The sequence below is a fragment of the Saccoglossus kowalevskii genome, chromosome 19 (genome assembly GCF_978046115.1).
Source record: "Saccoglossus kowalevskii chromosome 19, keSacKowa6.1, whole genome shotgun sequence".
Taxonomy (NCBI): Eukaryota; Metazoa; Hemichordata; class Enteropneusta; family Harrimaniidae; genus Saccoglossus; species Saccoglossus kowalevskii.
Genome location: NC_140659.1, coordinates 19,170,253 through 19,189,054, shown reverse-complemented (window position 1 = coordinate 19,189,054; position 18,802 = coordinate 19,170,253). Strand labels below are relative to the sequence as shown.

Sequence of the window (18,802 nt, the reverse complement as noted above, 5' to 3'; positions counted from 1 at the left end):
TCGGTATTTAGTGCGCATCGCAGTCAGATCAAAACTTGCTTTTATGATAGCCATTATGAGAGTGTATTGGGTTGCGAAAAACCAGTTTATCATTACAAATCTCGTATATGTGTGGCGCAACAACCACCACTTTTTGAGTTACTTGTTTGTTACATTTTGTCTCATTTTCTAACTTTTATTTTATACATGTAGTCCTTTAAGACATCCTCTAAGTGGTCATTAGATAGATATTTAACAGCACATAGAGAAGGTCTTTACAGCAAACAACAGCGCAATTGTCTACACAACACACTACACAAACACCTTACACACGAGCCAACTTTGAGTAAGGCCATTGCAGGTTAATAAGGTTAATAATTAATGTACATGCATGTTTCAAAAGTCACATAAAGGTTCAAAACCTTTTTTTGAGGGCTCATATTTCAATGAAGAAATATATTTATCATAATCCAGATGGGCTGCTAATTTAAAAAAAAAAAAAAATTACAGCCATGGGACAAGAATTGGTAGACTAGATTATTTCACTATGTGGCAAGATAAAAAGTCTGGCTGCCTGACCACTCCCTAAATTATGACAGCAAGTAGAAACAGATGCATAACAATAAAACTATCATGGATTCATGCATACTTGGCAATATTCTCACTATGACAACCGAATATCATTAACACCATCAATTTTAAAGCCAACATTTTTGTACAATATTTTGCCTATTTTTACCTATTTTGTTGTTATTTTTTGCATAATTTTGGATCAAATTGACCTAATTTTCTATTAGCTACAGGTTTTGATAACAATTTTGGAAAAAAATTAAAAAAATTATGTCGGTAGGCTAAAAGAGTTATTATTAATACTGCTCATTTGAATAAGCCCATGAATCAATCATAATTTTTCTAGAACATTTATTAATTAATTAACGATGCAGGTGCTCTAATATTTTATTACTCAAGCAAGGTGTTTTATATTAACAACATTTTTTCATGAATGTGTAATCAATATGAATGAATGAATGACTGGTTGGCATCAGACACTTGCAAACAGGATTTGGTTGTTAAATCCTGCAACTGGTATACTATAACCAATGGATAATTAAATTCAGTCACTGCATAATGCACAGATTTACACATACTTAGCATAGAATGTATTTAACATTCCATCCACTATATTTTGTATTCTACCAATGCTTTGATGTGGCACCAACCAAAGATTTCTAAAGTCTTGTTCACATGTGCCGAGAAACAGATTGCTTTGTAAATATTCCTTCTCAGTGGGTTAAATTTTAACATGCGTTCTGTCCATATGTCGCAGTGGTTCATATTTAAGCACAGCATTCATACATTTTAAATGTCTTATTCACCTACCATTGGATCATTGTTAGAGGGCATTGTTTTAACCCTAAATTCTTGTTAACATGTCTCTCATCTTGGGGTTAAACACAGACCTCAAGTTGAGACCAGCCCTCTGACTCTAAAATGACACAGGTCGAGACCAGGTTAATTTGTTCGCATGTGTTTTTCAACACAGGGTTGAAATTAAATCCAGGTGAACCCATGTTTTGCTTTCTGTGTGAACACAATATAGAATATGCCAATCATGGTGTAAGACGAAGATCTGACTCGTAATGAAGACGTTCCATGGATTGCAAGTTATATCACAAAATTGATATTACGTGTATTTTCAATACAGCAATAATCGGCATCATAGTTACTAATGAAATCAAACATTTCTACTGCATTCTGGGATGCCACTAGTGAAAATATGATTGAAGCAAAATATGAACTTTTTCATGAAATTCTTCTTTGCATATCATTGTGCATGAATACCGTTGCATACCGGGCTTAAACAGCGAAGTTCTTCTGATAGAGCAAATATATATATAGTAGCAATCTGATTAAAATAAGATTCTAGTTTAGGGCTTTTTTTTAAAAATTCCTATCAATTTTTTTTTTAAATTATATTTTATTTTTAATTATTTTTTCATATATTTAATTTTGATAATTTATTTGTTGGTAGTTTATTTTGGTAATTGAAATGAAATAAAATGTAAAAAACAAAATACATGCAGTACAATATATTAGATTTTTTTTAGTCAGAGTGATATTGTAACAACCAAACAGGTGGTAACAGATGACCATACATGTGTAGTTACAAGTCACAAGATTTCAACAATATCATTACTTATTTCACCACAACATGATATAACCAAGGTTTCTACTGTAACGTCTCTAGTTCAGTAATAATCAGTAATGAACATAAAACAACATCTGGTGATTGACATAACAGATTTTAAGCATAAATACCTAAGACATAAATCCACATTTTATAGCCATTAGACTAGATAGACTCAATATACTACTCCAATTATATGTTCTATATAGACTCAATATACTATAATTATGTTATACATTATAGACTCAATATACTACTCCCATTATATGTTATATATGGACTCAATATACTACTCCAATTATGTTATAGATAGACTCAATATACTACTCCAATTATATCTTGTATATTGACTCAATATACTACTCCGATTATATGTTATATATAGACTTGATATACTACTCCAATTATGTTATATATAGACTCAATATACTACTCCAATTATATGGTATATATATACATGTAGACTCAATATACTACTCTAATTATGTTATACATTACAGACTCAATATACTACTCCCATTATATGTTATATATGGACTCAATATACTACTCCAATTATGTTATATATAGACTCAATATACTACACCAATTATATCTTATATATAGACTCAATATACTACTCTAATTATATGTTATATATTGACTCAATATACTACTCTGATATGTTATATATAGACTCAATATACTACTCTAATTATATGTTATATATAGACTTGATATAATACTCCAATTATATGTTATATATAGACTCAATATACTACTCAAATTATATGTTATATATGGACTCAATATACTACTCCAATTATATGTTATATATAGACTCAATATACTACACCAATTATATCTTATATATAGACTCAATATACTACTCTAATTATATGTTATATATTGACTCAATATACTACTCTGATATGTTATATATAGACTCAATATACTACTCCAATTATATGTTATATATAGACTCAATATACTACTCCAATTATATGTTATATATAGACTCAATATACTACTCCAATTATATGTTATATATAGACTTGATATAATACTCCAATTATATGTTATATATAGACTCAATATACTACTCCAATTATATGTTATATATTGACTCAATATACAACTCCAATTATATGTTATATATAGACTTGATATAATACTCCAATTATATGTTATATATAGACTCAATATACTACTCCAATTATATGTTATATATAGACTTGATATAATACTCCAATTATATGTTATATATAGACTCAATATACTACACCAATTATATGTTATATATTGACTCAATATACAACTCCAATTATATGTTATATATAGACTTGATATAATACTCCAATTATATGTTATATATAGACTCAATATACTACTCCAATTATGTTATATATAGACTTGATATAATACTCCAATTATATGTTATATATAGACTCAATATACTACTCCAATTATATGTTATATATTGACTCAATATACAACTCCAATTATATGTTATATATAGACTCAATATACTACTCCAATTATATGTTATATATAGACTCAATATACTACTCCAATTATATGTTATATATAGACTTGATATAATACTCCAATTATATGTTATATATAGACTCAATATACTACACCAATTATATCTTATATATAGACTCAATATACTACTCTAATTATATGTTATATATTGACTCAATATACTACTCTGATATGTTATATATAGACTCAATATACTACTCCAATTATATGTTATATATAGACTCAATATACTACTCCAATTATATGTTATATATAGACTCAATATACTACTCCAATTATATGTTATATATAGACTTGATATACTACTCTAATTATATGTTATATATAGACTCAATATACTACTCCAATTATATGTTATATATTGACTCAATATACAACTCCAATTATATGTTATATATAGACTTGATATACTACTCCAATTATATGTTGTATATAGACTCAATATACTACTCTAATTACATGTTATATATGGACTCAATATACTACTCTAATTATGTCATATATAGACTCAATATACTACTCCAATTATATGTTATATATAAACTCAACATACTACTCTAATTATATGTTATATATAGAATCAATATACTACTCCAATTATATGGTATATATTGACTCAATATACTACTCCAATTATATGTTATATATAGACTCAACATACTACTCTAATTATATGTTATATATAGACTTGATATAATACTCCAATTATATGTTATATATAGACTCAATATACTACTCCAATTATATGTTATATATTGACTCAATATACTACTCAAATTATATGTTATATATGGACTCAATATACTACTCCAATTATATGTTATATATAGACTTGATATACTACTCCAATTATATTTGCCATACCCCACTACATGTGCTTAAAAATTTTATGTTTTCCTGGTTTTGTGAAAGAAAAGAGAACGTTAACTAATGATTTGTCCCCCCCCCCCATGGATCTTTACTGGAGGAATGAGTGGTATAAATTTACTTGTAAAACAGTTATTAGGTGCACCATGTGTTGTAGGAGACTTAAAAGTACAATGACTAATGACCCACACATAGGATTCAAGATGAACTCCCAGCACTGCAGATAACCTTTAACATAGAGTCAGTTAATTTATCTTCACTCATATACCTGTTGATATCAGATTCTCAAATGAGTTGTGCAAATATCTCACAAATTTTAAAAACAGATTTTTATGAAAATTTGTTTGATTATTTGCATATATACTGTAATCAAGTTAATTTATAACGGTTCTTGCTACACCAGTTTTCAGCAAACAAGTGATAATTACTAGCTTGAAGCAGTGATTTAATCTTAACGAGGCTAAGATTAGTAATTAGACCTTTAATACATATAACATCAAAGGCATGCACTGTACACACCTTGCTATAAATAACTAGAGATGCATCTAATATGAAACTAAACACTCAAATGTTGTGTTTAACTATTTACCACCCGAATTACTTGCCTGAATTTTTCTGCACTTTTTTCTCATTTTATTCAATATTTCTGGAAATGAACCCTAACTTTGGAGTCAACAGACCAAATTTGGGTAAATTTTCAATTTTTACTCAAAAAAAATGTGGTTATTTTTGTCCCAATCATCTGAAACAAAGACTTACTAAGTGTAGACTATAAACAGGACTATTTTGTAAGTTTATGATGAGAAGAGGAAACTGGTGGTGAAAAAGTATTTTTGTTAAAATTCACTGCTTATTACTGAGACTATAAGATTTTTGTGATACCAAAAAAATAAACTTGGAGTCAAACATAAATCTTTATGAACTAGAAGCACCCAAGCTTGCAAAGGTGTGTTAGCCATACGACTGAAGGCAGCTAATGTTGTATCCAGTCCATAAAAGTTTTAACATACTGTATTTTAGGTGTAATTACAAGGCGAGCCCTTAAACACATTACGTAATTTAGAATGATGCATTTTGTTTTGAAAACTGGCATTGCTGGGCCGGGTGCATTACGGGAAATGATTGCACAGATGTTAGGGTGCACTTCTATAATACTCATGTAAATCGCATAACGATAATTAGCTATTATAATACTATTTGACATGATGCATTACCTTATGTTCACTCACTTGTTTACATGTACATCATGTTCATTTCGGCTCAGTATTTGTATGCAACGAGCGAAATGACAAAACGCAAATAGCCCTTTAAAGTTGCACACCGAAAACGTTCATGAACATTTATCAGGATCTTGGAAAATTTGTGTGAAATATTTGATGATCTAATATGCATGAATTGGGTGGAAAAAAGGATTCTGCCTTGTTTTGAAATACTAAGACCCTCATAATTGGGAACAGAAATTACTGTAAATCCAACGGTTTCATTAGCAAAGGAAATTTGAAGATGCAATCAAATAGAAACTCAAAATGATCGTCAGTGACGATTCACGCTCATTCAGAGTAGCTATCAAATATTTCACATACTGTATTCACTCTATTTGTAACGCATCATCGCATATGTTGCATAATGCATCATTAAAACATTACTTATTTTGATTTATCTATAATTTACATAAGAAAAGTTTATGTGTTCTGCGCTTTATATGTAAATTACAAAGATGATGCTATAATCAAAATATGTAATATTTCAAGGATTCAGTATATAACAAATATGATTTTGTTTTATATGCACTTTTATTAGAAATCTACTGTTAACAAGCACAAGTATAGAAATTGTACTTAAAACCCCCAAAATTCTAGAATGTTCTCAAAGTGCAAATTTAATCCCTCAATAAAAGCTGTCAGTTTGACAAGCACAGTGAAAGAAAGCAACACAGGATGTTAAAAATATTGCATTGTTACAAATACCGCTGTGATGGAGGAAACGGATGGTTGATGATTTAAACCGATTGATGCTATAATCATATCCTTACAGTATATTTTATGTTGAATTGCGGGTTATTGGAATGGAATGGTTTCCACCACCAAACTTTCTCGCCCAGATTTTTTTGCACTTTTTTTCTTATATTCTTCAATATTTTTAGTATTGAACCCTAATTTTAGAGCCAGCAGACAAAATTTTAGTAAATTTTCACTTTTTACTCAAAAGATTTGGTTATTTTTTTCCCAATCTTCAGAAGGAAAGTGCAGACTATAAACGGCACTATTTTGTGAATTTGTGATGAAAAGAGGGAACTGTTAGTGAAAAGGATAATTTTAATCTATATCCTTAATACAAATCCAATTCATGAGCCGTATGTTTGTTAAAATTTTTTAGTCTGTATATTCACGGATCTGAACATGAACCAATAACAGTGCAAAAATAATACTATGGAAATATTTTAAACATAAAAATATAAAAAAAATTTTTTTTAAATATTTTTGTCCCAAAAATGATTTTTCATATGCAAATTGGAACTGCAAGTGCAAGTGAAAATTGTACTCACAGAGAATTTTGGGAAAAAATATTTAGGTTTGGCATTTTTTTTCATCTATGTACAGTTACCAAATAAGTAAACTCATGAAAACATTCTATATCATAAATTACCAAAATATCATATTAAAGAATTTCAATGACAAAATTTCGAACTAGTAATCACAATTTAGCAATAGAAAAAGGGAGGCATATGCAACCAAAAATACCTACTGAAAATAGAATTTGCAAACAGTGTTCACAGAATGAAATAGAAGATGAACTGCACTTAGTTATGAAATGTCCACAATATAAAGTAATACGCCAACAAATCATACAAGACATTATATTTCCACAAGAAACACAGAATGATCTCCAGAAATTTAATTTCTTGATGACTTCAAAAGATGATGTAATAATAAAAAAGATTGGCAATTATATTCATAACGCATTTCAATCAAGAAATGAAAATGCCATTTGATATGTAACACTTGCTTTATCTTTTTTAACAACTAACTTTCTTTTTGTAGTAGTAGTTATCACAACTAATCTTTATTGCTATTAACTGATAGAAACATTGTATTTCTAAGGATGCAATAAAGTTATTATTATTATTATTAGTAGTAGTAGTAGTAGTATTAGTAGTATTATTATTATCATTATCAGTAACACATAACATTTCAATTCTGGGTGGGGGGTGTCAATGGTAAACGTCATAAGTCATATTATAAGGCACAGTATAAGCAAATGAAATTTTTTTAGTAAATACAGTAGAAATTCTGTTCAAACAAAAATAAATTTTCCATCTGTCTGGGTTTTGTTTATAAGGCCATAGGGAGTCTATATATCCTAATATTTTACATCATGTACACATTTTCTACTACAACATCTAGGCTCAGTACCATATGGATTCAAAGAAATACAAAAAAATAATTGGAAAATATCACAGACCATGCCAATTTAACGCACTCATCGCTATAACTGGGCTGAGACTGGGCATGAAGTTCGATTCACTGATCAATGAACTATGCACGCACTTAAAGTGAAGAATCTGGGGACACAAGAGTCACATTCCAGAATACTATTGTCAGTTATGAGTATAGTTTTTCACCTTTATGAATACTGTTAACAATGAGGGATGTGTGAGTCATTGTAATCGCGTACAATCTAGCGGTTTGTTAAACATTCAGCGTGTGTGGCTTGGGAAACATATAGTTTCATTTCCGCTCTATAGACAGACAGACAGACATACACACCTACACATACCAAGACTGTGAAGTCAGTGATGTCACTATAAATTACCATACATTTGATTCTAAAAAAAAAAAAGGCGAATAAATATGGAGATAAAATTTTACAAATTTATCCAGATTTCTTGATGCCAATCTATTATTTCATTTTTTGTGGCAACCTCTACTGTAAACAAATTATTTAATAAATTCTCCGTTTTGAATGAGTTCTAACATAATTTGACATATTCACATGTTTTTGAATAATCAATGAATTTACAGTTTTGTAACTATAAACAAATTCTATTAATTATGCTAATTATGCTAATTAATATGCACAGTAAAATCAACTTGTTCTATATAGAGACAGGGCTGACTTTGGAGTTAAGGGGGCACTCATTTTAAGGGCCCAAATTGATAAAATTATTTTAGCATATAGGAATAATATAGGGAAAATCGAAACGCACCAAGTCTAACTCTTCTGACATCTGTGATGTTCATTAGAGGCAAAGTAGAAAGTTTCACTTCACTTAATCTACTTAATGTTAAAGCAAAGCATGCTAACATACATCTAGCAGGGAATTCATCAAAAATGACAAAATATTCTATAATGAATAAGGTTTAGATTGATTCCAACTTAACATACCAATATGTACTTAGCGAAGGTCCTATGCTAGTTCCAAGAGTTTAAAAAACACTTTCTTTTTTTCTTTTTTGATCACCATATTTCATAAAAAGTATCATTGAAGATTTTACAAATTACCTCAAGTTCTGGGTTCATAAAGTCATGAGTACCAGGGGTAATTGACTATACAGTGTAAGTGTTTACATTTACTTTTAACAGGCTTGAGCCAGTTATCAGTCCAAGATTTCGAGGCAAGGGCGGCCTCACAAAAAAGGGGATAGAGTTGCACGGATTTGAAATTAGGAGTATGTTGTACAGGTAGCAAAGTGCAGGTCACATGTTTATCTTTCTAGTAGGGTGTTTAATAAATGATAAGTGGAACTGTGGTTCTTTTCATTTCAGTTACTACACATATTTGAAGTTTCTTTTAAAAGTTAAAAAAAAAAAAAGATGCTGATATTTTACTAGAGGGCACTGCAACACTGTGACCCCCGACTTGACTCAGCGAGAACACTGAGACTTTATGAACATTTGAAACAAAACAGATAAGATACGGTGGCGATAAACTGGATGAAATCTGTGACCTAGCATGCACCTCGATGCACCTCACGCACCAAGTAATAATCTTGTATATATTACAGAATAGAAACGTCTACACCCGATGCTCTAAGTTACGACCTCGTACATCAGAAACATGTTGCATCTACAAAGACATCCAGGGAAGCAAACCAATCAGTGTCAGGGATCTCTGGAATACATCTTTCAGCACAAATTGATAATTAACACATACAGGTACTGCTACACACATGACAACATAACAGATGCATAAGTCGGCCTGTTTCAGATGAAATCATATACGCACAACCACAAGATGACTGGTATTACGATTACATTTATTTTCTAATTAGATAGCAATTTGAATATTTTGAATTTACTGAACCATATTAAATGCACTGGACACTAAATTGTAGCGCTAAACATGTCAAACGATCAAACAATGTACTGTAAAATGCTTTATTTTCGCTTGGAATTCATTTCCGCTATTTGCACTGAAGGGATGTTTCAGTTATAATAAAAAAATCAAACAAAGATATCTGTTTTTCTATATTTTACATTTAACTAATCAAGAATCAGTGAAAATAAACTCCATAAAAAACACCCGAAAAAGCCTTTCCAGCGAAAAATTAATTCTAGCTAAAACTAAAGTATTTACAGTAACATTATCTGAAGTACATGTTCAGTGAATAATTCCTCAGACACTAGATACCATAGAGCTAAATGCTGCCAGTAATATACAAGTATGACAGTAAAAAGTATGTCACAACATAATTGCACATAACAAAACAAAATATTAAGTAACACAAAACAATACCCATAACGCACATTTATCACTAGACATTTATATTCAATAAAACATTAACCTTGTTACTCAGAAAGGAACTGAATTAATTGTATTTATTTATGGAACTTTTCAAGAATATAAACAAAAAGACCACACAGTGGGATTGGTATCCAAAAAGAATAAAATATTCATATTCATTGAACTGGGGCAATCTTACATAAAAAATGTACCCCCCCCCTCCCCAAAGTAACTATCAGCTCACATCAATCAATCAACACAAAAAACAATTAAATTCTTACATCAACAGCAAATCGAAATTACACAGACTTAGATTCCCTATTAGCAAATAAAGGCCATTAATACAACATCCCTAGCATATGTTCTTGGATCATTTAAGAGCATATTATGTCAACATCGCTACCAAGAACCAAATAGTTGCAAGCTTTTGATTCATTAGAATAAGCAGCAATTTTGTCAGAATAAGAACTTTTTATCGTTTCATATGAAGGAAATATTGTACCATACATGGATGAAATAAACCATATCTCAAAGTATGAGCTGGTGACATAAGCTGAACAAATTATATTTTGCAACTGATGATGGGGTATCTGGAATTATTTCAAAACATGATCTGATTCATGACCATCTTTCTCGACAAAATATTTTTAGTGTTCCATCTTAACAATAAAAGTTATTAAGAACTCAAGTTTAAGCTCACAATACTAGAGATAACGCTCTCTGTGTCAGGTATTAATGAACTTGTGAAATAAAAAGGATTAGTTATGCCTCAAGCTAAGTATCTGAATAATTTACAATGAATTGGTGAAATACAAGAAGCATTCAATTTAATAATCTACATGTACTAGCTTTTTTTTTACTAGTCATTTAAAGTTTTAAATAAGTTAAATTATGAAATTATAAAGTTATAATAATAAATATCAATTAAAAAAGCCCTTGATCTTTTTGAATAATCAGTCAAAAGTTGTTAATAAACCTTAAACTTTGTTAAGTCACAAGGTACTGCCTGGACATCTAGCAATAGATTCTCTTTTTCTTGCCTAATAAGGTAATTAGCTTTAGATCACATGACAAGATGAGTCAACTCACATACACTGAGCAGTCAGACCATGTGAAATTCATTACAACTAAAAATAATAAGCTAGTGGGGTCAACCAGCAAATTTAATAAACATAAAAATAAGACAATACAAAAATACCAAGACTACACTGCACTAAGAAATCCATTGTTGTATCTTCTTTATTGTAATGTTAATTTTTTTTAAAGTTTCTGTCCATTTTTGTTTTAATTTTAAAATTGTCATTAAAATTGAGCTTTTCATGAAAATAGGATTTTTCTTGTTTTTAGGAAATTTTGACTAAAAATGTAAAAAAAAAAGAAATGACACACATTTTAAACTGATAAAAACAATGATCAGAAACATAAATATTTAACTGATACAATGACCAGAACTATGATTTTTTTTATATCCTGTATTTTTTCGATACTAGCATATTGTATTGACTGCATTTGAATTTTATATAATAATAATCTTTATTATAATCATAAAGAGATTACAACTTTTCTTTGGTTTGTAAATACTGTTACTAAAAATGCATAAGTGACTTTATTTTGTACCTTGTAAGTTCATTGTATAAACAAATATAGTTCCAAAAAAGATAAAAATACTTATATTACACATAGTACACCAGAAATAAGGGTACGAGTAACAAATTGTGAATGTTTTTTAAGAGTTTTTTAATCTCTCTATACAATTTAACATGATAGACCAAAAATGGTCTAATTCCGTAACATTTACATCTTAATAAAAATATGTAGAAGCTTTGCTTATTGGGACAAGCATTTTTATCTTCAATTAAATTAACACTGAATACGTTAAAGCGAGAGGGTCGTCACCTGTGCACGCACGGGAATAGAGTTCCAAGCGACACGCTAAGACGCTACGGCCACCTGACACATGCATAGATGATGACTCCATCACATTAAATCTAAGTAAACAAGTGTGTGTGATTCAAACCAATGCTCGCGTACAGTACCAATTCGCCTAGCTACATGTCATAGACGAACAGAGAAATAGATGACTGAGTGGAACTGTGCCGAAAAAGCAGAGCAGAAAAATTATTTGTTTATTATGGTTTTAAATTATAGAAGTCGTGTAGAATGGCTAGTTCATCAGCTTTCATGTGTCTTCGTCAGTGCTTTGTTGTGAATAATGCAACTTTTAGACGCCTTACGTATTTAGTTCCCTATTTTAAAAGCATCTCTTTTAGAAAGTAGAAATGCTATTGTTAACTCCACGTTCAAAACAGTACAGGAACTTCAACACGGTTGAAGGTTGTCTTTGTTGGCAATCGGTTTCTATTTGTTCACAAGAAAAATACCATTTACAGATTATTCTACATCATTTTGAAAGGCACCCAAAGAAAATAGAATTTAGTGGTTAACCATTAGAAACTCTGGATGGCGGCGGTGGGGGGGGGGTAAAAACAAATGTGCAAATTCAACAAATTTTCTCTATCGACAAGATTGCTGTATTTTCTGTTTACTTTCCTGCAATAAATGTGAAATTTGTTTTGTAAAAATATTTACTGTAAAGAGTTTTTTTTCTGATTTTCCATGTAAATACCCCCCTGAGTTTCAAATGGTCAATCCCTTATAATCAACACTACTAAATGGAGTGTTATAAGAAATCTGGGTGGTCATTTCATGGTCACTGTTATTATGATAATTTTTCAACCATGAGGAGGTCACTGAACAAGGTAATTTATTTCGTGGCTAAGGGGTAGAACATTACTGTATTGAAAAATAAAACCTAAAAATATAAAGGAAAAACAATTTAATTTGTCAATTACACACGTTTTCTAAGAGAACAGAAAAGACTAATTTTGAGACACCTAGGGAGCCAGCATGTCATAATTACTACACTGGAGTAAATAAGTACATAGCATGGTGTCAAATGATCAATTAATATGGAACAGATGCATCAATCAAATTTTAATTATGGAAATACAAATAAATTGTCAAAAACATTATATACATGTAATGGATATAAAGTACGGATGTAATGTACATCTCACATTTGTGACCATGAAACAAATCATGAACTTTAAAGAAAGAATGACAATTGCGTTCATTATAGAAAGGTCACACCTTTAAATTTAAATTGACAATTTTATCATTCTATTCAGACTATTCAAACTCCCACATAAACAATTCTATATAACTTCCGTCTGACAAATACGTCAAAGCCACAAACAAATTCTTCAAAAATATATTTAAAATACTCGTATGCATGCAAATGTAAATGAATCTTGAACATAACCCCCCCCCCCCCACACACACACACTCTCCCTGTAACCCCCTACTGATCTATGACAATGAAGTTTGTTCCCAGCTGTGTTGAATATTAAACTTCTTGGTTAGTGCATGGTTACTATAGTAACTGTGGTGAGTAGAAATGTCAAAATGTCACAACTTGTGCAAACACTATTTCCGGTCGTCTTGTCTAACAAGTATAATAAATCTTTCTACCTATACTACAATGCATGTGTATTTAGATGAGATAGCTTTCATTGAAAAAAAAATACAAAAATAATGAAAACAATTTGTATTTTAATAATATTATTAACAAATTATAAGTGATTATTTAAAAAAAAAATATATATATCTATTTATGCTCCCCTCTGTTAAAAAAAAAACATAAAGAAAATATTAGTTCAGTTGTTGATTAGGTATTATCATTTTTCCTGCCAAAATTTTGTAATTTTTATATAATTTTCTATAATTTCCATGTTAATAATTTAGTTTTGAATATAATATCCCATTGGCAACAGATCTTAATATTTTTGACTAAAATATGGAAAACATTTTGTGGATTTATTTTGTGAAAGTTGACTTTGATGTTGAAGTAATTTGTTGGATCAGATTACTTTCTCTAGATTCTAGGATTTGGTCCAGATTTGCATTCACTCTTTAATTTATTGTAGTGTTTGTATTTGAACTTAAGCATTTAGGGGAAATTATTCAACAGATTTATTGTTCTAATTATTTAATTAACTAACTACTGGTAAGTAGTTTTGTCCACGGTTTAAGTAACTGTGGTTTGTTCAATATATTAGTGTCTCAGAATAATACTTTCAATCAAAAGTTTTCTAAGAATGTACAGAAATATGACTGGAATGTGCAAGCATAAAAAGTGTACTATTGATAAAAAGTACAGTGTATCGAGATTACTTGGAAGACCGACAATCGATGTGCCGGCTTGTCATTAATCATAATTACTATGAGTAAGGCATTATTGAATGTGCGTTTAAATTCAGATGTACGTTTGTGCAACAGCTGACAGGGCGTACGTGAATTTAGCGAGGTGGAATCGTTGGACGATTTGACTGGAGGCCCGCAAGGGGACTGGGGTCACCCACGGATTACAAAACAGCTGATCGAGGCACTAAAGTTTTAACATGAGAACTTATGTGACTAAAAGTCGATCGACGGCTACTCGTCAAAACATAAAAGTAATCGGTCGCGTTGAAATGCACCGTTGTGAATAAATGTTTGTTCAAGTGACTAGAAGAGTAAATCCTGCCACTCCTATAGCGCCAGGCCAACATAATTTAGCCTGGTAGAGTTAGTTTACCCGTCCCATACCCCAAACTATCACGGCCACATGGTCTATCAGCTTCGAATAGACAGACCATGCATTTCTGGACTCTTCAAATATCAAATTTGTTGTTGACACTGTTATTTTAAGGAACACACCAATTGTCAATATGACAACAAATGATCAAACTTTTAGGTCACTGACTTACCCGAGAAATCGACAGAGGTTGGTTGAAATCTACTCCTCCAGCTAAACGGAAGCCCCAAGGACCTGGGTAGTGCAGCGTAACATTGAACACATGCTCCGACATACTGGCCTCCGATATTTAGGCGCAATATCCTCAAAATTGTGGCAAAACTATAAAGTATTTACTGGAATTCCATACGAAATGACATAGGTTAACAAGCACCCCCAGCCTGGTAAGCTTTCCCACATTACAGAAGCGTTTTGCACACGGCACTAAACGGTGACATAGCAAGGAGCTATATTAGGAAAGCGCAGAGAATACGAATGAAACACATGTCAAAAACATTTTAAAACTTTGCATTGATGACTCAGACTGAACTTGATAATTTATTATTTCGAGATCACCGTTCGTTTTTTTTTGGGTGGTTTATATTTTGGAAACTTTACTGTCGATTTGGTTCCTATAACACCAAACAATTCTCGTCATAAATTGTAATGACGGATATTTTGCGCCAGGCATGATGTTACTTTTTGTGTTCTCGGATTATTTAATTTAAAAAACTGAAACATGTAAAGGTTTATCATTTCATGCTATGGCAATTATCCACAATTTTTTGCATAATATTTAGGATATTTTTTTCAAAACATTGTTTTGTGCCATGACAGTCCCAATCCCACAGAAAGGGACTTGGCTGTGTGCCTTACCGTGGACTGTTCATTAAATTTGCTTTCCCCCTTTGTATGATATGTAGAAAACTACTCACTGACCCCTGTAATGGCTTTGGTTTGTGTACAGTACGTAAAAATCGAAGAACACGAAATTTAGTTTAAGTCACCACTAAATTTGGTGATTACAACTAAATGCGAATTACGCCTGATTCAGATCTCCCATACTTCAGGGTTTACAAAGTGGAAATGCGACTTCAATACGTGCGTCTCAAACGTATTTCAGAATGTTGTATACGTTGCATGGAACCCGTGTTTAGAGCTGTATCGAGTGCTACGTATGAAATGGTTTGGCACAAGTTGATCGGAGACGACAGTTTACTAGTTACTTTATCTTTAATTGATAATGTGTAACAACCTTCGGAAAAATTGACAAGCGTTACAAAAATAAGAAAGTACAAATATCTCCAGATTCAATAAAATGAACATATTTAGGTAGGTACTGTAAAAGAATTAAATTATTCATTGGGTTTTAATTTTGCTAATTTCGCTGACTGGAAAATGCGCTAAATTAAAACCCATTGAATATGTATAATTTAGCATAGAACACATTATCTAAATGATAAAACCGTGAATTTAAAACCCACTGAATATGCCTGAAATGCTATTTCAGTGAAATTTAAACCCAGTGAAAATTAGTCATTTTACAGTAAGTGTTGTTTCAAAACAAGTGGTGTTCTTTAAATACTTGATCGGAGAAATTCTTATTTTTCATAATAAAAGTAGATTTGCTATTTTTATCCTTCGCTAAGAAATTATTTACATGTATCTCGGCTTCAATAATAACAGATTTCTTTGTTGCTGGAATTGTTTACAGGATATCACAAATTGTGGATTCGCAAATTAGCATAATTTCGAGTCTTTCGTCAACAGGAACAGGTAATTTTTTGTATGTTCTGAGTTTATTGTTTAGCATTATTTGATATGTTGTCATTATCTAAATTCTTTTTGATATATTGGTTCTGAATAACTGTTTCAATTTATCACTCGGTGTATTTGTACTTGATGTTTTATATAAATTGTTTAACATTTTAACATTTTTCAAAATTTCTGATGTTTTTACAAACCAGTTGCTTTTAACAATTTTTGTTTTCCTGAAATGCTACGTTTAGAAGATTTTTTTTAATTGACCAGTTTATTCTGCTTGTGTTTTGTAACAGTCCATATGGTGTATTTCAAGTTTATGCCACACACTGAGATCAATATATCATGCATATGTTTTATTTATTTTAATTGTTTGTGTTTATGTGCATATTTAGTAATCATTGTTTTAAGAATAAACGAGTTATCAGATGTTCGACTGTCACTTAGATAGATTATTACATTCCTAAAGGTAAGTAACCAGTCGTGTGTTTCAAATGCTGGTAAATAATTTTCCAAGGAGACTGTAATTGTAATGCCTCTGTAATTGACAAGGTTTGGTTTGACAAATCTCTTGTTCTCTTTGACATTATTTCACGAAAAGTTATAATTCGCATTACATTTTAGACCCTATTAAATTGCTATAGAGTCTGATGTATTTGTTTTGCGTTTTGAAAGACTGATCAGAATGTAAAATTTAGCACAAAGTCTGGTGAAAGACAATTGATAGAGATCTTCATGGTAAAAATGTTGTCCATTACTTCAAACGTCAAGATAAGTAGTCACCCTCCAGCAGCTAGGATGTAGATTTCATTGTTTCATCCAACCAAGACAGTGAAGACACGTCCAGGCTTGCTGTTGACAAACAATCAATACTACATCAAATCATTAAGTAATCTTAGTGCCACGGCCATGGAGAAACCCAGAGGAAAAGTTTTCCCAGAATGCACGAAGAATATTCACAGTTAGTTGCAAACTTTCAACAAACATTATCTGTTAATACAACCCACACAGGATTGTAGGTAATCACAAACAATTTGCCACTTTTATTCAAAATCTGTTTTTCCTCGATAAGTTATTTACTTCGATGGTCAATCTAATCAAAACTAAAACAAAAGTTGGGAAAAGAAATTTTAAAGTTGAATGGGGTATAGAATGGTTCGATATTTTTATATTGACTACCAAATTGGTCATAAGATTATGTAATGTTTTGTTAATGACCAGTTCGTGATACCAGATTACCGTAATTGCCTTAGGTTTGCCTATTAAGTTCACCATGTAACAAGTAAAGGAATTTTCGCACGTTGGACAAATTCAACAACTGACCTTTAGATATGTTTAACGTCGTCATGATCCTTTATGAGTTTGTTTGTTGGTCGACCTTATCACTGCGATGGCAGATTCTTCGAGTAAATGTCAAAAATATCAGCGATCCCGTAAAATAGTAATGTTCTCCACTCTCTAGGCATGTGTGGCTACGCTTTCACGATACTACTAGGAAGCGATTTGTTGATTGGTATGTTGCGCCCTCAATCGACCGGTACGTTACACGTCTGGTGAAGTCAGCAAAAACTGAATTGAAATTTGCTTTCTGGGCACGTCCATATCCTATCATATCATACAAAAACACTTTTATCGTCCCAGTGTAGCCTACAGCTAAAACATACCAAGTTAAGATCAATTGTATAATTAAAAAAAAAAACGTTCAGCAACTATTTTTGAGTTCGTATTAGTACCCAGGATGTAATGAAATTAAGTAATATCGTAGTCGCCTTTACATGACGTATATTTCCGAACCACTAGCGTGGTCAGTGGGCGTGGTGCAAGTATTTTAGAAGGCGGATGACTGGAAAGGGCACTGGAAGCAAAAAAAAATAAACACTACGCACACTGTTGAAATGTATTCTCCACCTATTTACAAAGCTTTGTGTGGAGGCTTTTGTTATCATTCTTCGCTGGCATACCTCAAAATTGTTTTCGATTGCATAAGACGTCGGCCACACCATAACAACAAGCAGAATCACTATACAAAATTGTTGAGTGTATGGATGGGAAACAACACAGAAAAGAATGTCAGACTGCAATGACCTAATCGTGTCTGTATGTACCAGTGTTATACACGGGTACCGTATCAGCTGGTGTG

General features: G+C 31.2%; 1 protein-coding gene and 1 long non-coding RNA gene across 8 annotated transcripts in view; both read right to left on the bottom strand.

Annotated features, from left to right (window-relative positions):
- LOC102801147 (PDZ and LIM domain protein 5-like) overlaps positions 1 to 15,336 on the bottom strand; it is a 78,787-nt gene extending 63,451 nt beyond the window's left edge. For all 7 annotated transcript variants that reach the window (XM_085493847.1, XM_085493848.1, XM_085493849.1 and 4 more), the window contains exon 1: positions 15,095 to 15,336. In XM_085493847.1, the coding sequence (XP_085349973.1) occupies positions 15,095 to 15,196 (102 nt within the window). In that variant the 5' untranslated portion in view covers positions 15,197 to 15,336. The remainder of the gene's footprint in view (positions 1 to 15,094) is intronic.
- Positions 15,337 to 16,115: 779 nt separating this feature from the next.
- Positions 16,116 to 18,162, bottom strand: LOC144346236 (uncharacterized). Its single transcript, XR_013419484.2, has 2 exons — positions 17,986 to 18,162; positions 16,116 to 17,514 (listed from the first exon to the last, which is right to left on the bottom strand). It is a non-coding gene; the product is annotated as an uncharacterized LOC144346236 (long non-coding RNA).
- Positions 18,163 to 18,802: the final 640 nt, after the last annotated feature.